General features: G+C 40.5%; 1 protein-coding gene across 1 annotated transcript in view; it reads left to right on the forward strand.

The window, feature by feature from the left end:
• The window catches only part of PASD1 (PAS domain containing repressor 1), a 67485-nt gene that overhangs the window by 18292 nt on the left and 23066 nt on the right, over positions 1–26127 (forward strand). The window contains exons 8-9 of the mRNA XM_027097994.1: positions 1404–1486; positions 25346–25418. Coding sequence (XP_026953795.1) covers positions 1404–1486; positions 25346–25418 — 156 coding nt within the window. The remainder of the gene's footprint in view (positions 1–1403; positions 1487–25345; positions 25419–26127) is intronic.

Genomic DNA, 26127 nt, shown 5'->3' on the forward strand with positions numbered 1-26127 from the left:
CTCCTGGCTGGGAATGGAGTACAGGGGAACAAGAATGGAAGCAGGTGGAGCTGTGTGAGAGGTGATTGATAGGGATTGGACTAGGACTGCAGTAACACAGATAGAAGCTCACCGATTTGGGTGACATTTTGGAGGTAGAGCCCTAAGTCCTTGCCGATGCATTGGAAGTGGATGGGAGAAGACAGAGAAATGACTCAAGGATGACTCAGCTTTTAGGCCCGAGTAGCTCAGTGGATGGAAGTGCCACCGACTGACTTGAACAAGACTGGGACAGTGTGGATTGGGCAGATGAGGTGGAGGGCATGGGGACAAAATCAAAAGGTCTGTTTGAGCCATGTTAATATTGTGATGATGTTGTAACATACAACGCATTCAACTGCCTTACAAGAGAGGCCTCTGGATCCAGGTTTCACAGCCTTCCTTACTAGCTACAGGACCTTACCTAAGTCACTTACATCTTTTAGCCTCAGTTTCTTTTTCTATAAGTGGCGATAATAGCACCTCCTTGAGGGTCGTTGTGAAGTACAAATAAGACAGCACCTCTTATCCTCTTATCAGGTAAGCACTCAGTAAATATGAGCCCTTACAGTCATGATCATTGTCATTATTATCATTATTATTGTTATCATTACGATCCAGAGAGGGCAAAAGACCTGCTTTACTTTTCCTCTCAAGTTTAAAATCTGGGCTTTAACTGACCACATTTCAGAAGCTGTGAAGGACCCCTTTACATTCAATTGTAGAATAGTGATCTGTGTCATCATTTTTCCAAATTTAAGACAGTGAGAAAATTGGTTGAGAGAAAAGCAACTGAAGGAAGTTGCTGGGTCTGATGGCCCCACTCAGTATCCCTCTCCGGCAGCTCTCTGGGATTTGAGCTCTCATATCTGCCATGAGAAGGCAGATATCCCATCTAGAGGGTCACCCCCCAAATCTTCCTCCTCTGAGAAAGAAAAATCTCATTTGACACACCACCCTCACCCTAGGCCCCCTCTTAGCACAGGGATCTCTATTTGTGATCTATGCCAGTTTTTCTCTGAGTTTCTGGGATATTTGTTCTATACTAGTGGTCATTTTAGAGAACAAATCTTGTGAGAAAAGAGGGCTTTTTGGAGGAAGGTTTTGTTCACAGGGTGGCTGTGTAACAGTGGAAGGGAAGTGAACTCAAGAGTTCAACTTTGAAATGGACCTACTTTGATCCTGCATGTACTAGCTGTACGTGCTTGACCAAATCATTCTATCTCTAGAATCCTCAGTTTTCACATCTGTAAAATCAAGTGCCTTTCTCACACTGGTATACAGATGAGTTGGATTTTCAAATTTACTACATCCTACACAAATATGTCAGGTATTTTTACTCTATAAGTACATTTCAATTATCTAAAATGCCACTTTTTCTGCAGGACCTTTTCACTGTAAAGGAGTCTGGTGAAGATGTTCTGCTGGCCCCAGATTCGGAAGAGGAACATCTACCTGTGGACCACAGGTGAGAGGCTAATGTTGCCATGAGTAATGGAGACCTGCGGCACAGTTTCATCAAACAAAACTGAAACAAGACAAATCACTATGAATATTTTTCCACCAAAATGAAAATTAAAAAAACAAACAACTGAATCCAGATGAGCAATCTACTAGTTTGAATTTCCTTTCCCAGCTAGTATAATTCATATTTTTCTAACTGAATATAAATTCAAGTGATTGGCTTTCTATAAAAGAAATAAAGCAATAAATAGAGCAACCTTAATTGATGCAGACATTTAATTACTTTCAAATTAAGACAATACGTTTACAAACAGACTTGATTGCTTCCTTTTCTTGAAACACTTTAAATGGTAGAAGAACAAATAAGCATTGTGGTAACTGCTATTATGCAGGTGTCCCTCTTTTTTGTGAATCTAATCTATTCTTTAACATTTGTTTGTTAACAAATTTTCACAGAACAAAGTGAGTAATTCCATTATTTTGAGTGGGAAAAACAAAAATGCATTCCTAACCCACAGGAAAATGCCAACTTGCTAGGTATCACTAAAACCCCTTAATACAACTATTTAATAATCTACCAAGAATTTCTACAGAATAGAAATTACTTGTAGTACTATCTAGTCATTGCATATTTGATAAACTCATCAGTAGGTATTTTGTATGTAGTAAGCCATAATAGTAGATACTGCTCAGTGTAGAATATTGAGAATGGATTACATTTTCCTTCTATATTACAGTGTACATGGATATGTAAATAAATAACAAAACAGTACATTAAAGATGAGCACTAGATGCCAGTAATACTTAGCAAAATAAAATAAACTAGATGATGTTTTGAGAGGCTTCTTCTGATTGAAGGCGTGTTTGTGTGAGGTCTGGTGGGAGGAGGAAGCTGGAGGCTGTGCTGTCTGTTACTCTTTGGTGGGGGGATGAGGTAAGGAAGAAAGAGCTGGTGAAGAAATGAGTTAAACAGGAAATGTCTGAGGTTCATCTGTGTTTGGATCTGAGGAACAGGGGAGAATCTTCCCTTCCTGTCAGGAGAGCTCAGAGGTGTTTGGCTAAGAACCGTTGTCTGAAGCTACACACAGAGCCATGGGATGCAAAACAGAGCTTGAGGTGGCAGTCTGTTTGCATTCCCTTTGCTGGGTGCTCTACAGGTCTTGCTAACACGAGACCGAGTTTGTAATTGTGTGTTGAGTGTCACATGTCTGCTCGTGCCACCATCACACTCACTTGCCCCAGCGAGATGTTTTATGCAGAATCTCAATTTCTTGTAAATATTCACCATTGTATTTGTGGTTCATAGGAGTTAGGGACATGTGCACCACCAAGCTTAAGACTAATAGCCATTCAACTCTCTTAATGTGCTTTATCATTCCCAATGGTTCTTGTAGTGTGTGCGCTTCTTTGGGCCTCTTAGGCTTACCCATTTCCCTTATTAGTTCCTCTACTTTATTAGAAGACCTTTTACTGAATAAGGTGAGAGAGAGACATCTATAAAACATAACGTGTTTAAGCAGCGTGAACTCTAGGCACTATTCTGTGAGAATACCTGAGGTACAATAGCAGCCTACCATATCCTTTTCACCCAGGAGTACGTGACTTAAACATATTCTTGCATGCAACCTAAAACAGATTTGTTTAGTAGGTTTGTGTAGTGAATTTTGTGTAAATTAGCAGGTAATTATGGCAAATCTTCAGAGAGTGAGAGTTCAGAGACAGAGGAGACCTACATTTTATTTTTAATTAGAACTTAATTGGATGAAAAATATTCTGATGCAGAAAAGAGCCAGTTACTACATCTGTGCCACTTGGTCTTCACACAATACAAGAAAAGTGTTTTCTTAAGGCTTAAAATCATATCCTTTCTAATATAGTAAGAAATTATCATTATTGGGTGAATGCACTACAGTTTTATATATTTTAGTACTTTCATAAAATAGTCCTAGTTTCTTCAAATATTAGGCAATGGATTGTTTATCATGTAGACAGTAACATGGAAAAATGACACTTAGGAAACAACTGATGGATTTGATGAAGAAAATTCTGTTTAATTCCAGCTCCCTTCTCTTTCCTCTTATATCCCTCTGCTCTCCTCAACACCATGGCCGCTGTCTGAGGTCTATAAAGGAGGGCCCGTCAGCCTCATCCCTGTCTAGCACAGACCTTGACATTGAGCAGGCAGAAATGAACATCTGCTCAGGGACTGATTGATTGATCCTATCAAAATGGTAATCCATTCCATGCCATGAGACCTCGCAAACATAGTGCAGTATTGTTATAGCTCAGTGCAAACCAGTATTGCATTATTTTTTTTCATAGACTTACTCTTTGTCTTCAGGATATTTTCAGATAACAAGAAGAAGAGATTGTGGCATGTTGGACATTAGTTTGTAGGCACCCTGAGCAGTCATTGATAACCTGGCTCCCATTTTACAGTCTGCGGGATGGTTAAAAAAGTAATCAGGCACAAAGGTCATAGGGACCTAGAGCTCCCCAGATGCTTCTGGAAATTTCCTTGGTAATTCTCAATGTTCTTTGAAAGGGAAGAAGCATCCTGCTAAGAGGCTTGAAAGCTTTGTCTGTGCCTATGAAAGAAACACAAAGAGGGGAAGTTAAAATGTTTAAAAGAAAGGGTCTGTTTCCATGTAGGATGTCCTGTCCTTGCATGTTTCAGATTTGAGGCTAAAGAACCTTTCATTTCAGGAGAGGGACTCAGCAGCTGGATTTTCCATTAGAGCTGCAGGTCTTGCTTGAACATAGAAAGAAGTAAGGAACACTTCAGAGTTGGTGACGGGCAGGCACAGAATTGAATACTATGGAGTCCTTTCCCATCTTCCTACTGCTAGAGTTAGAGGAAGCAGCGAGCTACTCTTAGTTTGTATGTGTAAGTGAGACCCAGAGTTCTGTCATAGCATCATCTTAATAGAAATGCATCCTGTACTTTATTCTTCATGATGCGATTTCATGTTTATTGACTTACTCTCCACAAATCAACAACATAGATTTTAGACCCATTGTAAAGATGAGAAAGTGCAGTCGCAGAGGATGTATGATTTTCCCAAAGTCATGCAGTTGGTTAAGCAGTAGAGCTGGAATTGGGACCCAGATTATCCTGGGCTCGTTTCTCTTAGGACATCAGTTTCAGGAGCTGTGGCTGGTATGGGATTCCAAGGAGAAAACTCAAGAAGTCTTTGGGAAGTACTTGATTGGGGATGTTACTGTGAGAAAACTTTTTTTTCTTTAATTTCATCTTAAATGTAGGGAGAGAGAAGAATTAGTAGGAAAGGCGATCACACTGATTAGCCCTAACACTTTTTACAAAGATAGTATCTTTTCACCCAAAGGTAGAGCAGACAATACTGGAAAATCAAATGGCAGGTATTTCCGACAGTTCTAGTAGCTCTTACCTTTGTTTGCAGTCTTTAGAAACTGCTACAGAGTTGGTCCCCCGGGGGTAGTCTCCACCTATCAGCAACTGCACTGCAAAGAATGTTCCTGGCTAATTCCCCTTTCAGCTTGTTTCAGAGAAGAGTTATCTGTACAAAAGTGTGAGGAGAATTTTGCAAAGATGCACAGTGGTCCTCATTAGTAAGGTTTTGTTGTACGGATCCTTGGTACTATTCTGTACTGACTTCATCCCGTATGTCTGCGTCATCTCGACCAGGGGGAGGGCCCTGTATCTCATTGTACCACACGCCATTTGGTTTGGTTTCTCTAGCACTAGATATTTAGCTTGCCCAGTCTCATCACTCCAGCCCAATGAAACTTATTCATACAGCAAATATTTAGCACCTACTATGTGGGAGTTTCTGTTCTAGGCTCTGAGGATACAGCAGTGAACAAAAATCCTTATCTTCCTGGGAAGCTTATATTCTAGTGGAGGAGAAAGAAAATCAATCAATAGACCAAAATAGGTTAGATGGTGAGGAGGACCGAAGGAAAATATTAAACATTGAAGAGAGATAGGGAAGGTTGTAGGGGAAATTAAATTGTATTAGGTTTTGCCATATGCAATTGACTTTTTTTTTGTTTAAGAGATGGTATGACATTGGCAATTTCCAATGGTCAACATAATAGATAGGGTGGCCAGCTAAGGCCTCGACAAGAAGGTGACTTTTTAGTTAACACCTGAAAGGAGTGGAGGAGCAAGCCTTGTGGATTTGGGAGGAAATATTCCAGACAGAAGGAAGAGCAGATGCAAAGTCCCTGAGGCAGGAGCACATTGGGTATGTTTGAGAAGCCAGTGTGGCTGGAGCAGGCTCAGCAGTGGACGACTAGTAGGAGAGGGGGGCAGAGAGGATTGGAGGATTAGAACCCACAGAACTTGGAGAGGACTCCAGCCAAGCCGGTGAGAGCTGCTTTCCGGGAGGAACTGGGAGCACACCAGCTCGCCCCTGCACTGGTGGAGCAGCCCGGAGACAGCCTTGTTAGTCATCCACCATTAACCAAAACATGGGGTTGGGATTTTTAAAGCTACAATATTTGTTTTTGTTTTTTTCTTAGCTTGGCCAATTACAGGCTGTGTGATCTTAGAGAAGCCTCATTAAGTCTAATGAGATCTATCTGTTTTGATAAGTAAATGAAAACCATATGCTTTGTAAAATACTATACAACGTCAAGTTATTATCAGTTAGGAAGTACTTCCAAATTATAGAATAGTTACAGTTCTTGTTTGAATAGTTAAAATTTAAAACTGTACTCAATCCTGGGAATTCCCTGGTGGTCCAGTGGTTAGGACTCCATGTTTTCACTGCCAAGGGCCCGGGTTCAATCCCTGGGCGGGGAACTAAGATCCCATAAGCCGTGTGGCCAAAAAAGCAAACAAACAAAAAACCAAAAAAACTACTTAATCCTCACTGAGCTATAAAGACATTATTAAGTGCAAAGGGCTACCTGTAAACCCGGCTTACGGACATGATTTGAAGTCTATGTTTGGTGATTTCTTCAATACTCTTACTACTTTTCTGTTAATTTAAGGTTGTTCTCCTTTTCTGTTTCAAGCCAGCATCTTTAAACCTCCATCCTTACGAGACGGTTCTGTATTTATTAACACCCAAATTGTTCCATGAAAAGTGTCTATGCCTCCTCTCTGGGTGGAGGAGGTGTGACCCAGTCTAAAGGTGATGGAATTCTCAGCTTGGAGGCCGCATGCAGTCAGATGATTCTGGGCCCTCACACCCACCTGGGAGGCAGGCTAACAGATAAGGAAAGGAGTTGGGGCTTTCCAGCAGCCTGGTGTCAAAGGAAATAGCCCCTAAGCTATTTAACTTGTCCTATTGTTATGTTCAGGGTCTGGTCCTTAAGAAGGGCAGACATAAAACAAAAGACAGAAGAAGGGGTGCAGTCTCAGGATTCTGGGTTTTAGATTTCATCGTGTTTCTCTGACCTCTAGCCAACTGGTATCCCATCTTCAACTACATAACAAATTATTTTGATCATCTAAAAGCATAAAATCATTAGACAGTCTTATTAGATTTATGATTGATAAGAGCAGTTTCAATGTTAATATTTTTACTTATTTATTCATTTATTTATTTATTTTTGGCTGCGTTGGGTCTTTGTTGCTGCGCGTGGGCTTTCTGTAGTCGCGGCGAGCGGGGACTACTCTTCGTTGCGGTGCGCGGGCTTCTCATTGCGGTGGCTTCTCTTGTTGCAGAGCACAGGCTCTAGGCACGCGGGCTCAGTAGTTGTGACTCATGGGCTCTAGAGCGCAGGCTCAGTAGTTGTGGCACACGGGCCCAGCCGCTCTGCGGCATGTGGGATCTTCCCAGACCAGGGCGCGAACCCGTGTCCCCTGCATCGGCAGGCGGATTATTAACCACTGTGCCACCAGGTAAGTCCCTCAATCTTAGTATTTTTTGAAAAGCTCAAAGTAAGTTTTGTGCTCCAAACTCATGGAAGCAACCCTGAAATCAGTGAGGGTTTAGACCCTAATGAAAAGAAGTCTAATAAATATCAAAGTTTAGAGAAACCTGGGTTGAATTATCTGAGTATTAGCCTATTTAGGAAAAGCAGTTCTGGAGAAATAGGCTGGCAGCTGCTTGTTCTACTCATACAATTAACAATGTAATATATGTTTTCCTGATGGTATGCATTTGTCATCCTGTAATGAAGATGTCAGGCTGTGTATTAGGTACCTGAAGAAGTGAGATAGGATCCTGCTCTCTTTCAACTTAATACTTTTTGCTTTACCTTTTTTTTAAATTGAAGTATAGTTGATTTACAAGGTTGTGTTAGTTTCAGGTGTACAGCAAAGTGATTCAGTTATGCATATATAGGTATATATTCTTTTTCAGCTTCTTTTTCATTATAGGTTATTACAGTATACTGAGTAGAGTTCCCTCTGCTATACAGTAGGTCCTTGTTGGTTATATATTTTCTATACAGTAGTGTGTATATATTACTCAAACTCCTAATGCGTTACCTTTTTTTAAATCCCAGGATATTCTTTTGCTTTAGCTCCATTAAATATTTTTTTTAACTTTTTATTTGAATCTGACAGGAACTGCCATATGCATCCTCCTTTACTCACAACTGTTTACATTTTGTCCCATTTGCTTTATCATTATTCTCTCCTTCTCTTCCCCCTCTGTCCCACTTCTGCCCTCCCTTTCCTGTCTCTCCCGTCTCCTCTCCTCCCCTCACCCCCTTTTCTCCCTTCTCTTCTTTCTCTCTCTCTCCTCCCCTCTGCCTGATTCATTCATTCATTATTTATTGATTTGTCTATTCAGTGGATTTTAATCTTTTGCTATTATTATTTATTTCAATGCTCTGATTGTCCTAGCATCGACCAGTGACAGCCCCTTCAGTCTGGCTCTTGTGTCATTTTGATACTTCACACCATTCTTGGAGCATTCCTTCCTTTCTGGCACTATGTGATGTTCCAGGTTCGTTTTGTACTATCTCCACCTCAGCCATGAAATCAGCTTGTTCTCTAAGACTTAGTCGAAGGGGAATCCTGGCTTCCTTAAGGGCAGCTATTTAGAAACTCTCGGTGCTACTTGTACTCATTGTTACTGATTTGCTACTGCTTATAGGTGCTTTTTGAACTGGGAAGCAAATACACACACAATACACACACTGTATACATAGGCATAAAGATCTATATCTATATTTATTTCCACATCTACCCATCTGTATGTATGTATACCTTTGTGTATGTGTCTGTATCAAATAATAAGACGCCATGACTTCATACCGATTCCTCCAATCCTGAGCCAACACTACAAGGCTCATTCCAGTCTTCCCGTTTCCACTTTTGCAACACTCTTCTCCACTAGTCAGAGAGGCCTGGGCTCATTATCCTCCATATATTCACTTATTTGCTCAAATCAGGAATGCACCGAGAGTAATTGTAGGGTTGCCATGTCATGTCATTGTGAAAAGCAAACCTCCTCAATTAAGTTCATATTACTTACATTTTTTAAGGTGAAATTTACACATAATGAAAGGCACAGATCTTAAGTATATTTGACAAATGCATGAACCCATGGGACCCACATTCCTATCAAGACATACAGTATTTTCAACACACTAGATAGCTGTTTTGTACCCCTTCCCTGTTATCCCCGCACTTAGAGGCAACTCCTGTTCTGATGTTTTTAACCATAGATTAAATTTTCCTTTACTAGAACGTCATAAAAATGGAACCATATAATATATAGTCTGTTGAGTCTGCCCTTTTAAACTCGGCATAATGTCCCTGAGATGCATCATGTCACATGTATCGGTAGTTCATTCCCTTTTGTTGCTGAGGAATATTCTATTCTATGGATAGACTACAATTTGTTAGGCATTTTTCTTTCAATGAACATTTATGTCTAGTTTGTGGTTACCGTGAATAAAGCTGTAATGAACATTCTTTTACAAGTATGTTTGTGGACACATATTTTCATTTTTAAGTTATTAAACACATTTGTTCAATTATACAGTAAAATTGATCTGTTTTCTCTTGGTGTACAGTTCTATGTTTTCTAACACATGCATCGATTTGTGTAACCATGAACGTAGTCAAGATAAGGACCAGTTCCATCACACCTCCAAAAGTTCCTCGTGCTGTCCCTTTATAGTCAGTCCTATCTCACCTCACCCTTAACCCCTGTCAACCACTAATTTATTCTGCAGCCCTATAGTTTTGTCTTTTTGAGAATATCATATAGAGTCATACAGTATATAATCTTTCAAGATTGGCTTCTTTCCCTTAGCATAATTCCTTTGAGATTCGTCTGAGTTGTTGCATCAATAACTGTGTATTGTTGAGTGGCATTTTGTTGTATGGATGTCTCACAGTTTAGTCATTCACCTGTTGAGGGACATGAGAGTTGTTGATGGGTTTTGGCATTTATTAATAAAGCTGCTGTAAACATTCGTGGACGAGTTTTTGGTGTGGATGTACGTTTTTATTTCACTTTTTCAGGGTATTGAATTATGCTTTTAACTTGCATTCCAGGACTTCCCTGGCAGTCCAGTGGTTAAGACTCCACGCTTCCACTGCAGGGGGCACGGGTTTGATCCCTGGTCGGGGAATTAAGATATTGTATGCCATACGGAGTGGCCAAACAGACAAAGAAACAAAAACACTAACTCGCATTCCACTAATGACTAAAGATGTTGAGTATCTTTTCATCATTTGAATGTTCAAATGTCTTGCCTATTTTCAAAATTATGTTGTTTGTTTTCTTATTATTGAGTTTTGAGAATTCTTTGCGTATTCTGGATACAAGTCTTTTGTCAGATATTTAATGTGCGAGTACTTTCTCTGGTCTGTAGCTTCTTTTTTCATTCTATTAACTGTGTTCTTTTGCACAACCAAAGTTTTTAATTTTGAAGGGGATGGATTCTGCCATGTCATGGTGCCATGTCTAAGAATTAACTGCCAAAGCGAAGGTCACATAGATTTTCTCCTTTTTTTTCTAAAAGTTTTGTAGTTTTATATTTGGGTCTATGATCCATTTTGCATTCATATTTTTATAAAGTGTGAGTTTTGGGTTGAAGTTCATATTTTTTAGCATATGGATGTCCGATTGTTCCAAAACCATTTGTTGAAATACGATCTTGTCCCTCTTCTACTCAAAAACTTTCAATGGTTTCCCCTCGCTCTTAGAAGAAAATCCACAGTCCTTTTGTATGATCTGTAAGATATGCTGCTCTCATGCCTGTCTAGTCCTCAGATCTCATTTTGTGCCACACTCCCTCTTATCTATCCTGCTCCAGATGCACTGGCCTCTTGTCCTCTGTGAATTCTCCAAGCTCTTTTCCAATGCAGTGCCTGTGCACATGCTTAGGTCCTCAACCTGAAACACTCTTCAACTCTGCTGTCACGTGGTTGGCATGATGCTCTCCTAGGTCCATCTTGAGTTCTCTTCCCATGGCACCCTGCCCTTTTACTTCGTCATGCTTCTTGCAATTTGTAAATGTATAGTTATCTTTGGACTATTCGTTCATTGTCTGGATTCCCCATGAAACTATAAACTCCACAAGGCTGCATTCTCAGTGTCCAGCACTGTGCCTGCCCTCAAAACTTACTGCCTGGTGTGGAGATGGACAAGTAAACCAGAAACGATAATAAAGTCACCGTTCCATGGAAATGCCATCGAACCCCTTTCACTGTACCTCCGTTCTTGTTTTCTGCATGGACTAAAATGTCTTTTCCCTCTGTGTTTTGTATGCTCACACCCTCCTCACCATTCAGGAACCAGTTCATTCCTCCTCTCAGAAGTCCTTCCTGCCACCCAGGTTGGAAGAGCTCTCCCCTCTCTACTTTCTACTTTCCTACTGACACTCTCCACTTTGCCTTGCAATCACAGGGACTGGCTTAGCTCTTCTTCTAGAGAATCAAAAGCTCCAAGAGGGAAGTATCCAAATTACATTCAGCTTGTGTCTCCCTCAGTTCAGAGAATAGGTCATCTTCTCCAGTTAACTCACTTTCTGATTTCTAGGAGACAAGCGTGTGATAGGCTGTGTGTCCACCTGGCCACTAGAAGCTAAGGGGTCTAATTTGCAGGATGAAAAAGGAAAAGAAGGCCCAATTTAAAGTCGTATCTCATATCTACACAACCAACACTTAGGCCACCAGTGCTTTAATAAGCAGCAAAGGCACATAAAAAGTTTTTTTTCTTTAACGTGTGTTGGGACTTGACTGATTTCTGTTGCTTTATTTCCACAACCGGCTCAGTACTAGTCCTATAAAAGTGACAGAAGAAACACACGGAAGGTCACCTTTGAGAAATGACTGAGAGAGTGGATTTTAAAGTAGGAAGATTGGGATGCCAAATAAAACAAGGCTGTTTGGCAAAACCTTACCATGAACATATGTCCCCAGGCCCGGCCCTCTGGAGCCACTGGCTGTTATTAAAAAGAAGTTGGTCCTGCTCTGTTTTGAGATGTAGAAATGTTATGTGCGTTTCCTTCCTTTGAAGTGCTGTGTCCAGGGAGTCATCTGGACTGAACAGTGATGAACTTCAATTTTTTTTAATTAATTAATTTATTTTTGACTGTGTCGGGTCTTCGTTGCTGCACGTGGGCTTTCTCTAGTTGCGGCGAGCGGGGGCTACTCTTCAGTGTGGTGCGTGGGCTTCTCACTGCGGTGGCTTCTCTTGTTGCAGAGCACAGGCTCTAGGTGTGTGAGCCTCAGTAGTTGTGGCACGTGGGCTCAGTAGTTGTGGCACGTGGGCTCAGTCGTTGTGGCTCGCGGGCTCTAGAGCGCAGGCTCGGTAGTTGTGGCACACAGGCTTAATTGCTCCACGGCATGTGGGATCTTCCCGGATCAGGGCTCGAACCCACGTCCTCTGCACTGCCAGGCGGATTCTTAACCACTGCGCCACCAGGGAAGCCCCGATGAACTTCAATTTCTAAAAAAGTTTTTAGAACATTTCACGCTGGAAGAAATATTTGATAGTAGATCAAAATTTTTGATCATCAAATATTTGATAATATGAAAATAATGACATCTGCAAGTAAATATGGTAGCAGATGAGCTATAAAAACACATCTGAGCTGTCAGTTCTAGTCTTTCAAATACTTTGGTCTCTTGGAGTAGGAGATGCATCCGTATAGAACGCTCTGTCCTCTACTGAAAGGCTTGGCCTGAAAGGCTTATTAGTTAGTGGGGACAGAGCAAAGTCTCTTTATATCTTACCACACAGTGCTTAGTACAGTCTCTAGTCTGATTTATGAATTTCTCCTGGAATGAATTTTCCACAAATATATGATGGAGAACTGTGTAGCCTTGACATTCATTCTGCCTATGAATGTCTTTAGTGTTAGCAGCTGGCATCCAGGCTGGGTTCCAGGCATGCTCCAGTGACTCACCAACCAACACTATATGTCACCTTCTCTACATTTGAAAGAGGAGCAGACCACAGAACACTAATCAGATTCTAAAGGTGCCTTCTTATTTGCTTAATATTTCTACACTGTTCAGAAGAGGCCAATAACAGCAATATTCTTTTCAAGATGATACAATCTTGCAAAAAAATATTTTGGTAATTGATGGCCTACCATTATTTTCATAGCAATAGGGTTTTTGTTTGATTGGTGTTTGTCTGTTTTCTCTTGATTCTTTGGCATCAGAACACTTCCCATCATAGATTACTTGCCCTTTGAGGTACAGGGGACATGAGACTAGGATTCTTACCGTGTTGATGATTTGTATTACTTTCAAAGTGTTATGAATGTTATGCATTTCTTGTTTTTCCATTCTGGTGAGGAAATACCACTGAGTGCCATTAGATGTTTTTCCTCTTTTGATGTGTTTGTGGAAAACTGGCGTAACCAAAAAAGCACATTAAAGAAGTTCAAACTGGCCCTTTAGAGAGGGATGTTTTCTATGAAATGGATGGAGTAAGCCTCGGGTGGAAACTTTCCCATTTGGACTCCATCCTTTGTAAAACATCGAAATGTATGAGGGTTGGAGCATTTGAGTTTTGTTCCTTTTTAGTTGTGTATGAGTAGTGTTTTAAAGCAAGTCTATTAACATATAACTAAGACAGGGATTGAGTTTTCTTAGCTGTGTGATAAAAGTGATTACCTACCAGATAATTTTAAAAGCGGCTCCATATTTTAAATAGTTTAAACTCAGCATTTTGTTTTAAATCTTCATAATCTAATATGTAAAACCATCTGGACTATTCTATATAAGTTCAGTTATATATCAGCTTAGATATATTAGCTTCGGATCAGATATGTATCAGCACACACAAACAGTACGATTTTTAAAGCCTCAGGAATCTATGTCCATGGCTTGAGCAGGAAGAATAGAAGGTGCTATTGGTAAAGTACATTTGGCTTGCAGACCTGATGTCATCCTCTAATGGGCACCAATCCTCTCTGCACTTTTTGGTCAGGGAGCAGTGAGGGATGTGGTGCTCATAGTAGGGAGTCTGAGAGAAGAGCCGAGTATTTCCCAAGCCATCTTATTTCATTTTCTGCCTATCCCCCAACACACACACACACACACACACACACACACACACACACACACACCAAACATTCTCCTGCTCTACCCTTTTTGACCCTGGAGTAATGGGTCAGAAAATGCATATTCTTTTTGCCAGAGCTTGAACCTAAAAGCTGCCAGAGCCTTTAATATCTGATAGTGAACAGTATGAATTTCTCTACTGAAGAAGAGTCTGGTAGATTCAGATAATACACTCCTTCTATTCAGAATATCTGAATAAAATATCGTATTTTGCCCCTCCCATCAAAAAAAGAAAGAAAGAAAAACTTTTTGAGACTGAAAATGATCATTTAATCTAAAAATATTTCCGGAAGCAGCCACTCAGAAAGTGTTTATATATTCAAATGCTAAAATGTTTTTTTTTTTTAAAGGGAGGGTAGATTTGTTGTCTGTTTGTTAGCAGGAAACTATAATCTTTAACAATTTCAGATCCTTCAAGATCTTTCCCAAGTGAGAATAGACGGGGCTTCTTTGATGGGACTCTTGAGTTTTTCACTGGCTTCCATAGTCATTGGGGGGGAAAGAAATCTTTTACCTACTTGTGTTTTTTGAAATTGTGATATGTTTATTCAGTGTCTTTCATTTGGGAGAAGTCATGACCAGCTCCAGGTGAATTCGTCAAAAACACGTTCTTAAAAAGCTTTCTGCTAAATGGTCAATTTGTCCAGTGGCCAAATTGCCAAAAATTAATTTATCCAAAAATAATCCATAGAATGACCAATGTAAAAAATATACCCAAATTTATTGATTCATCAAAAAGCATGTCTTAAGAAATACTCTTCCAGATTGTATTTCAAAGATTGAAAACATTTTTCTGAAAGGGACCAGATAGTAAATATTTTAGGCTTTATAGACTACATAAAGTCTCTATAGCATATTCTTTGTTTGTTTTACAACCTTTTTAAAAAGTAAACATCATTCTTACCTCGTACAAAACCAAGCTGCTGCCAGTTTTGGCTCACAGGCTGGGCCCTTATATATTCAAATAATTTGTATTTTTTCATATGAATGTTATTCTCAATTATATGCAATGACTACATTATTGAGTATATTCAATGACTATATCCTTGTGTTGATCTAAAACAAGTAGACTGCCAGATGCTTCTCCAGCAAAGATGTGTTTATTTGGGATCAGCACTGAATTGCAATTCAGGGTCTGCAACCATGACTAGCCACATGCAAGTCCCTGCATATCAAGGAAAGGGGAGCACATTTCTAGAGAGGAAAAGGAAGTTGGGAGGCCATAGTAAACATAGTCCATGGCTTCTCATTGGCTGAGTCCGTGCCAGGAAATAAAAGGAGTCTTTCTCTTCCTGTTAGGCTCTGTTATTGTCACAGGGCATGACAGGTCTCCTTTCTGGTCTCCCAGTTCTATTTAACTGAGACTTCTGTTTATTAAGTTTTTACATTCTCTGAAAGCATTGCTGATCAAGAGTCTTTTTTTTTAGTTTCAGCTACTTTTTGTCCCTCAACGTCAGGAAGGACCTTTCCTGGGTGTAGTGTCTCACGTCAGAGGGAAAGTGCACAGAGTGGACACATTAATTTATTAGTAATGTTAAACCTATTAACATTTGAGTAATAAAGATGGGTAAGAGGGAGAACTCTCAGACGCTTTTTATCTGAAGTCCATATGTTATCAAGATCATAGATATTGAAGATCATCCAAAGCCTTATGCCATCATCAAAGGTTTGGCAACAAATTTCCAACAGGCCTGGTCTGGATATCTTGGGAAAGCTGTGACATCAGATGTTGTATACTTCAGTTCTGGTAAATCTTTACTTTCAGGTCACCAGATGATGTGCACGTTCAGTCAGGGTTTGATGTTTTCTTTAGGTGTGTCACGTGAATCCAAGAGTCTGTTCCTTTCAGTCTGGTGGCACAAGGGTTGGTTAGCAGTACTTCATAGAGGCCTTTCCAGCAAGGCTGAAGAAAGTTCTTCTGGAGTTGTCTTTTCTAATAGATAAAATCTCCACGTTGCAAAGTATAACGCTTAAGATCTTCATTTCCCAAAGGTGCATGGTAAAACGATTGCTTGAACAAAACATGGATATTTTTAATGGAAACAACTAGGCCTTTGCAATTTTGGAATCTCTCTCCTTTTATCCATTGTGAGTTAGAAGAAGCAAGAGCCAAGTGCATTGGGTGTCCTGTGACTATCTCAAAGGGTGAGAGTTTATATTTCCAAAAGGGATGGATGTGAGATTTAGAAAGACCAGCAGCAGTGCTTGTGGCCAAGGTATTTAGAGAGCCTCTGCATATTTTGCCAATTGAGTCTTAATAATGCTATTAGTGCATTGGACTAAACCAAAAGATGGAAGGTGGTAAGCACAGTGAAAGTGTTGTAAAACCAGCCAAACAGCACAGACTTGTCAAAGCACCTGGCCAGTAAAATGGGTTCTCCAATCACTATGAAGTTCAAGAGGAGTTTTCCAGGTAAGGATAATCTTTTCCAAAAGAACATACGCCACCGAGATAGGAGTAGCCTATCTTCAAGGGAAGGCTTTAGTCCAGTGTGAAAACATACAGACCATGCCTAAAACATGTTTATATCCATCAGATGGAGAAAGTTGTGTGAAATCCATTTGCCAGACCTCGAATGGTCCGTTAGGCAGTTTAAAATGTCCAGGAGCAGTACGAACAGACTTCCCTGGGTTGGACTTAGAACAAGTGGGATAAGTGAGGTGTAGGCACTTTTTGTGACCTTATTGATGTTTCTCCACCAATATTGGTGCATGAAGACTTATCATTTTGTTATTAGACCAGTTATTTAATCCATGTACAGTGGTGAGAAGTGGGAATTTTAGAGTCTCCAGTAGGACTGGGTCATTATTTGGTCCAAACCCAGAGCTTTCTCTTTTTATCAAACCAACAACTGTTGAATTTCCAATCTTGTCTTTCCTTTTCTGAGGCCAGTTTTGGGGCTTCTCTAGCCAGTTTTTCTAAATTATCATTTGGGAAAATATCCCTTTGAACCATGACAGAGGTTTGGCTGCTGTTGGTCCCTTGAACGGCAGCAGTCCTTGCAGAAATATCAGCAAGCTGATTTCTCTTAGCTTCCAGAGAGTCAAGTTCAGAAAAAGCCCCGGAATCTTAATAATAGCTAAACTGACAGGTAAAAGTATTGCAGTGACTGTGATGGCTCTAAGGCAAGGGGTGTATCCCTGTGACTCAGGGTCCACTTGCTGTGGGTTAATGGTCATCCCATGTTTTGGGGGTGAGTTCCCCAAGGGCATTCCCTTCCTTTTCATGTAAAACAAGGAAAAAAGGGGATCTGGTAATTGGGATGCCCAAGGGCAGGTGGATTCATCAGACTCTAAGGCTTTGAAGGCTGTGCCATCCAGTTCATCCCATAAAATTGTGTCGGGGTTGTTACTGTTTAGTAAAACATCCAGAGGTTTGACCGTAAGAGAGAAATCTGGAATTCAGTTTCGGCAATAACCGACCAGCCTGTGAAAACCTCACAGTTGGTGCTTAGTTTGGGGTTTGAGGAAGCTTAGGACACCATGAAGTCTAGCTGGATCTAGGTGTAACCCTTGTTCTGATATGAGATGGACTAAATATCAAACTGGGCAAACTGTAATTTTTCTCTGGCACCTTATGTACCTTTAAGGCTAAAAGCTTTACAAGTGGATGGCGTCTTCCTGTGAGGAGGCTTGAGAAGGAGAATAAAGAAGCAAATCATCCACGTAGTGCAATGAAGTAGATCCTCTAAGGAAATGCATATCATCCAGGTCAGCCTTCAGGACCTGTGAGAAATAAGGACTCTCAGTGAAACCCTGAGGTGTTACTGTCCGGGTGAATTGTTTCTCTTTCCCAGTGAAGGCAAAAAGGTATCGGCTAGCTTCATCAACTGGAACACTAAAGAATGCACTGCATAAATCGATTATAGTAAAGAATTTACTTCTGGTAGGGATGTATGTTAGTAATGTATGAGGCTTAGGAACAACAGGGTGTCAAGGGATAACAGTGTAGTTTATTGCTGGGAGATCCTGGACAAACCTCCACCCTCAGCCCTTAAGTTTTCTCACTGGTAAAATGGGAGTGTTCCAGGGGCTAGAACAAGGGATAATAATGAGGCCTTGAGCCTTGTAAGCTTCTATTATGGTCTCTATGCCTTCGTGGAATTCTTTACTTATAGGATATTGGTTAATTCTGAGAAGAGGTTTTGAGGGGTCTATTTTAATTTTGATGGGAGGTGTGCTGTGAATTTTGCTAACATCAGGTGGAGATTTTACCCATAAAGAAAGTGGTAGCTGATTCAAGAGGGATAAATGATCAGTGTTTCCAGAATCTATTTTATTATCATCAGAGATGAAAAATAAAAGATGCCAAAGGGTCACGTAATTCATCTGGTGAGTTACTTTGATGACTGCTGTCAATTTCTAGAATTATTTCCCCCTTTTGTGAGACAGAAATTCTAGCATGATACTTCCCTAAGAAGTCTCAGCCTAGTAAATGGACAGGAGCAGAGGAACTCAGGAGAAAAGAGTATACATCTCTCAAAGGGCCTAAACAAAAGGGAATAAATTCAGAGACAGGAACCTCTTGAGGTTCATTAGAGATGCCCCTATTTGAATTGTTTTAGTACTCTGAAGCAGGGGCTGTTTTACAGCAGTGGAGTTGAGCACTGACAGTGTGGCTCCAGTGTCAATTAGGACTGGAAGAGATTCACTCCACATCTGGAGAAATAGTTCTCAAAGATGATTGAAAGGCCTCCCTTTTTTTTTTTTTTTTTTTTTTTGTGCAGTACGTGGGCCTCTCACTGTCGTGGCCTCTCCCGTTGCAGAGCACAGGCTCCGGATGCGCAGGCTCAGCGGCCATGGCTCACGGGCCCAGCCGCTCCGCGGCACGTGGGATCTTCCCGGACCGGGGCACGAACCCGTGTCCCCTGCATCGGCAGGTGGACTCTCAACCACTGCGCCACCAGGGCAGCCCCAAAGGCCTCCCTCTTAATGGGATTAGGAAGAGCCCCTGTAGTTCCTCAGAGCCCATCACTGGGGGTTAGGAGAGCATTGAAAAGGCTGGTTAGAGGGCTAAAGGTGCCTAAAATGCTTAAATTTGTAACAATCTGTTTTCCAATGTCCTGGCCCTTTGCAGTAATAGCAGAAACTGGGAGGGTTTTGGTTTCATTTAGCGGCCTTTATTTACTTGAGTTGAAGATTAAGAATTTTGGTGGCCTTCCTTTTAGGTGACTTATCTAGAGTGTGAGAGAGCTGGTTTGCCAGATTAATTAAATCTGGAGTGGACATAGTTTTGCATTCCATCCTGGTCCTTCTTACTAGAAGGAAAATGTCTCAGTTCAGTCCATTGATAAACATAGAATTAAAAGCTACCCAGGTGGAATCGACATCTGAAGGAAGACCAGAATTTGTTTTTAATAATCTGAAGTCAGTTATAATATTCATGAACAGGTTTGTTGTATTTTTGTGTTCAAGCCTGAATTTTGTTCCAATAAACAGGCTTTAGCAAAGCCCTGGGAATTGCTCGCAAAGTTGCCTAGTGATTGCCTGAGCCTGATCATATAATAAGTCAGTGGGTTGGTCTCCCCATTGTAATTCTAGAGACCTTTCAGGATTTTCCCCATTAGTGGTTTTCATCTAGTGCTGGGCCTGGCCTTCACAGACAAACATATGAACTAGCTCATGTAAGCAGAGAAACCACGTTGATAAGTTTGAATGACTATATTAAATTCTTCAGAAAATCTGTGAGGATCTTTGGTTACTTTGGGAAAGCCTTTGACTATGGCTTGCAGTTCCGCTTTAGTCCAAGGAATATGAGAAATAAATGGTTTAAGCCTTTGTATCCTCAGAAGGCTTAACTTCAAAGGGACAGGTCCTGACAAGTTCAGAGGAGAAGAGAGTGGAGAGAGTTTCAGAGAAAAGGGAAAGTTTGGTGGGAGAATTCGTATGGGAGATTTGAAGGTGTAGAGGAGGCATAGGTGGCGTAGAAGGGAAGGAGGAAGATGGTGCTGGAAGTGAGGCTATGAGGAAGTGAGGGAGAGAGACAAGATGGTGCCAAGGCAGAACCTAAGACAAAGAAGCCAAGGAAGAAGAGTCTGAGGTTTAGGGAGCCATTTGATCTGTCCATAATCCTTTGTTTGCCTCAGTTAATCTTAAAATCTTATTTTGCAGAGAGGCAATTTTAGACTCCTAATAATATTGGGAAGCCTCAAAATACCAATCGAAGTCAGCATTCCACTCAGTCCTGGAAAAGTTTTGAGCTACTATAGTCCAATTCAGTTTTAAGGAAATTAAGTGTGGGGATTTCAAAAGTTCCCCGTCATGGCCATGGATATTCTAAATTGCCTTTGGTCAGGTCAGTGCATTTAGTTAGAAATGTGCATGAGGAAGGACCAAATGTTTTTCAACATAAAACGGGCCAGAGTCCCTGTCGGCGGGGGGTGCCCACAAAATACTTAGATGACTGGGACCCATTTCCTAGAGGTTTTTCCTGTAAAGAACAGTTTTCAAACAGCTTAAACAGCTTACAGCACAAATGGCTCAATGCACACAGCTTGCAAGCGAATCCCAGCCAATCTTAAGGAAATAGCTTGGTTTTGCAGGAGCCACGCTGAAGGTTCTTTTAAAAGCCAGTCTCCAGAAGACAGCCCTTTCAAAGGAGTAGGCTGAAGGCTGAACTGGCACAGTTTTATTTGAAGCAGCCCCTTCCTGATGGAATTGGGCCAAAAGCATTTTCAGCCAGCTCTGGTTGAAGCGATCTGATCTCAAGATCAGACCTAAGTGCCAAATGAATACCCGTATACAGAACAAGGCCTTTACCAGAAAAATGAAACCTTAATATAGATACCGAATAAAGCCTGGAGAGCTTCAGACGCAAAGAGGGTGTGAACCCAGATCCAGGAGAAAGACATACCTTCAAACTCCAGGGTTGGTGAGAAAAACAGTGAACAACAATGGGCTCAGTGTAGGTACCACACCGGCTTGCTCACCAGTCCTGGAGCCGTTGTGAGTATTCTCTGGTCCCTGCAAGGGCAAGCAAAGTGTTGACCTGAGACAACTAGACAGCCAGATGTTTCTCCAGCAAAGATGCGTTTGTTTGGGATCAGCAGAGAATTGCAATTTGGAGTATGCAACTATGGCTAGCCACTTAGAAACCCCTGCACGGCAAGGGAAGGAGAACCCTTTTATAGAGGGGAAAAGGGAGTTGGGGGGGGCTACAGTAAACAAAGAGTCCATGGCTTTTCTTTGGTTGAGTCCTTGCCAGGAAATAAAAGGAGTCTTTCTTCTTCCTGTTGTGCTCTGTTGTTGTCACAGGGTGTGAGTGCGCCCCCTTCTTGTCTCCCAACTCTACCTAAATGACCTTTCTGTTTATTAATTTTTTACAGACCTTATACATTATTCACCTTATGGAGCTTTATTTTCCTCATCTGTAAACTGGGAATTAAAACAAAACACATACCACTGACTTACTTTAGGATCCAAAAAGATAATATGTGTAAGATACCTACCACATGATAGGAACTCAGTAAATGATGGTATCTCCCCTGCCAGTCAGAGGTGAGATTGGTGGTGGGTAAGCAGCAGGGTTAGTTAACAGTTACCTTACGATAACTGAAGGTGATGGATGAGCACTCACTTCAAGTTACTGATTTTCTGAACTGATCAAAATCATCTCCTTTGCCTATCTGCCTTTGGATAAGGTTCCTGAAATAAACTAGTTCAGTCTTCAGATCATCTAAGTCTATTAAGATGACATTTTCCAATGATTTCTTTACTGAAAGAAGCTATATTGAAAGAGAAGAAATATTTAAAAAGCAGAGTAGTTATTTTTCAATAGGGGGGATCAGTTTGTACATTCATTCAGGGGTTATTGACAAGAATGAATTGTATGCAGAGCCCTGTAGCCATAAAACACCCCTCTTCATCCCTCCATCCCTGCCCAAAGGAGAGTACTGGTCTAGGTGGTGGATAGCAATATCAACTCTTGATCCCAGTCTGCTTACATGAGCACTGGAGAGTCTGCTTCTTGGCTCTGAAGGAATAAATGATAGCACATGCAGAATTCATCTCTGAGGAACACATTTTCTCGAGAAGAGAATTAAAATCGTAAAAGAAACATTTTGAAGCAAATTACAGTCTTATACGTCTTAAATCATATATTTAAGTGGAGAAGAAACTTAGAGGAATGGAGCGATCAAAGGGAGAATGGCTAATGAGGGCGTTTGAGAGGCTCATGTTGGACGGCACAGATTACCAAGCACTTTTTTCCAAACACTATTTTATCTTTACAAGACACCTACAAGATGTGTATTATGAGTCTCACTTTAAGCACTGGGAAACTGGGGCTCAGGGAAGTTGAGGCTTGCTCTAGGTCTCACAGCTAGGAAGTGTCAGAGCTGAAGTTTGAGCCCAAGTGTGTGTGACCCCCAAATTCTCTCCATCTTCCATGGCAACTCTGACATACTAGGCACAATGGTGGGGGCTGGGGAAAACAGGAGGCCATTTCAGGCATGATCCCTAAGGAACCACTTAAGTGCATAGTGACTCTTGGGGACAGGTAGGCTCCGGAGATGTTAGTACTAATGCAGTTGCCAGAGATGGCTGAGATGCAGTTGGGCCTGAAGGAAAAAAGGATACCGACAACATGACTCAAGATGTCACATTTCAGACATGGGGTGGTAGTGGGTTTCCTCCGTGAGCCTATGGAGTAGCTTTGGTTAGAATTATCTTAAAAATTAGCTCCTTAAACTTTGGTCACAGCCTGTAACCAAGAAATGGAAATCTGGTTTTCCTTTCTTCCATCGCTTCAGATTAGATCATCTCGGCTGTAAATTAAACAAGCAGAGACATTTAGGATTATATTTTTACTGTCATCAGTTTCCTGACTCTGTGCCACAACTGTTCAAAACACACCTTAGTTTGTGCCTCATTGACGTATGAAAGGACAGTATTCATTGGGGCGTCTTTTTCATATTTACAGTTTCATTTATATAGCAAGTAGAAGTAGATGCTTTTCTGAGCCAAGAACAACCTTCCATTAAAGTAATTCAGCAGCGTTGACTACTTAACCAATGAATATCAAACCTTGGGGAAAGATTCAAAAAGAGTAAAAAACATTAAGGGCCCAATTTAAGAGTAACATTTTGAGATTTTACATAATGAGACAGAGGTACTTTTCTTCGTAAAATTAGAAACTGTTCTTTTCATGTAAATATAGCTAGGAAAGTGTTCTTTGATCGTTTTCTTTCTTTTTGAAAATTAACTGATGCAATTTGTAAAAGGAAAGTTCTGTTTGTATCCATTCCTAACCAAAGACCAGCAGTGGATGTGACTGCAAACCCTCTATTTTATACATGCATAGACTGGTTAGGTATGAAAGACTCCTCAATACTTTTCATTAACAATGTATGTGTTTATTGGTTATTTGTACATTCTGATTTTAAGTCAAATATTTGCCGTCTATATTGACATATAGAGGAGTATGAAATGTAAATTCATGGAAGAATTTGGAAAACTTTGCTTTTCTTTATTTTATATTTTCAGTATTCAAGCCAGTGGATTTAAAGCAAAACCTAATTGCTTCATAATGTTTTCTTGTCAAAGTTAGCGTCTTGTCCAGTAACACCCACTGCATCCTTTGATATAACACTGTTCAATAGAACATTTTTTGATGACAGAAATGCTCTTTAATCTGTTTAATACAGTAGCCACTGGCCACATGTAGCTATGGAGCACTTAAAATATGTCTGCTGTGACTGAAAAACTAAATTTTAAATTTTATTTAATTTTGATTTTAATTTAGCCACATGTAGTTAGTGGATACCATATTAGACATTCATTCACATGCTGTTTATCTCAGGCATAAAGATATTTAGTATTTAGAAGTCAATATGGAGTCATTTAATTGCTCTTAAGGAACAGATGGAAGCCTCAGCTGGTCCTTGAAAATAATTGTGTCAAGCTGCGCAGGCCTGGGATGAGGAATGTGCAAATATTTTAATGAACTAACTGGTCAGTTTGTTTATTCCTTTATGCACTCAGCAGATATTCATGAAAACACCTAGTAAATGCTCTTCACTGTGGTAGGTGCTGGGGATACAAGAGGTTCAAAGGAAGCACACCACCTTCAAGAAATACACCAGGTAGAAAAGGCAGACAGAAAGTAATAACAAACTTTCATACAAATCAGAAGAGAGTTGAGAAAGAGGGAAGAGTCAAAGATAACTACCATACGACCCAGCAATCCCACTACTGGGCATATACCCTGACAAAACCATAATTCAAAAAGAGTCATGTACCACAATGTTCATTGCAGCTCTATTTACAATAGCCAGGACATGGAAGCAACCTAAGTGTCCATCATAGGATGAATGGATAAAGAAGATGTGGTACATGTATACAATGGAATATTACTCAGCCATGAAAAGGAACGAAATTGAGTTATTTGCAGTGAGGTGGATGGAGCTAGAGTCTGTCATACAGAGTGAAGTAAGTCAGAAAGAGAAAAATATTGTATATTAACACATATATGTGGAATGTAGAAAAACGGTACAGATGAACTGGTTTGCAAGGCAGAAATAGAGACACAGATGTAGAGAACAAACGTATGGACACCAAGGGGGGAAGGTGGCTCGGGGGTTGGTGGTGGGATGAATTGGGAGATTGGGATTGACATATATACACTAATATGTATAAAATAGATAACTAAGAAGAACCTGCTGTATAAAAAATAAAGAAATAAAGTTCAAAACTTCAAAAAAAAAAACTTCATTCTAATGAGGGTCCAGATGATTTACTTTATTATAGATACGGTGCAGAACAACTTTCTCTGTAGGAAAAGTGACACGTCAAAGATTGATGATGTTATGTATTAAGAAAAATAGATTTTTTTTTCTTATTTGAACTGTTAAAAACCAAAATTTAACTGAGTAAATTTGAAAATCGAATTGGCTTTATTAGGCGATTCATGAATTGGGCAGCGTCCCATCTAGCAACGGGAAGAGTGCTCCAAGGGGTTGTACAGAATGGAAGGTTTTTATAGGAAGAGGGGTGGGGCCAGGGAGTTATTAGCAAAAGAAAAGAAAGGATTATTTTTAGGCCAGGACATCTTTTGGGGGAGAAGAGTAATGTCAAGGGTTTAATCCTGCAGGTTGCCTCTTCTTCCCTTGGGGGATAGAGAGGACCCATGTGACAGATTACTTAATTGGTGCTGACCAGGAAATTCCAGACTGTAATTAAGATTACATTTGTGGTAAAGGTTGAAACTAAAGTTAGGTAGGTATTAAATCTGGGTTTGGTATCATGGACTTCAGCGCAAGCGATGCCATTTGGGGCCTATGGTTTTTCTCTTTAACAGACCCTCATTTTTATTGTATTATAGAGAATTTAGATTTAAATGGCAAGTGAGATGTGTTTACCATCTGTCTTTTCACTTATTTATAGAAGTGTTCAAGGCCAAAGAAGCAGCTCTGGAATGGAACTTCTGCATGCTGAACCTGATGCTCCTGCCTCAGAAGTACGTGCACTGAGTACATAGAGTAAACGCTTGGACCCTTATTCCCATAATGTTGATTCTTTTGTTAATGTGTGTTGACAAGGTGGGGGAAGAAAACAAATTTCCCTCTACACTTCTAGGTTCTTGGCTGAGATGCCCCTGTAATAAAAAGACAGGATTAACAGGAGAAAAACAAACAGATGTTTAATAACATGTACATCTCCTTGTATACGTGGGAGAGACCCCGGAATACTGCATAACTCTCCAAAATGGCTCAAGCTACCAGCTTAAAGGCCATTTTCAGCTAAAGATAAAAGAAGATGTTGGGGGCGGGGAGTCAGTTGTGGGGAAGCTTGTTATGCAGATTTGAGTCCTGGCTTTCTGCATTGATAAGAGCTCCTAGAAATTTCAACTCATCCCTTTCTTCCCGGTGCAAAGAGGAAGACACACTTACAAATGGAAGTATCTCTTACAGTAGAGTAACTTCTGTTGGTTTTCAGAGCTTCTCCTCTGTCTGCTGTTTCTTAAACATAACCAGCTCAAAATAATCCTTATGCCAAGGAGGCATAATTTGGGGTGGCAAATTCAGCTTCCCTTGTCCTACATAGGTTTTAATTTCAAGAAATATCCCATATGGGCATAGCACTTGAGCAGTGTTACACAGTTGCCTTTTTGTAGCCATTTCCTATTGGGAGCCAGTAATGGCCATGCTTAGAATGATCCCTGTAGT

Source organism: Aethalodelphis obliquidens, unplaced genomic scaffold (assembly GCF_003676395.1).
Source record: "Aethalodelphis obliquidens isolate GAN/ISIS:26980383/991018 unplaced genomic scaffold, ASM367639v1 scaffold118, whole genome shotgun sequence".
NCBI lineage: Eukaryota > Metazoa > Chordata > Mammalia > Artiodactyla > Delphinidae > Aethalodelphis > Aethalodelphis obliquidens.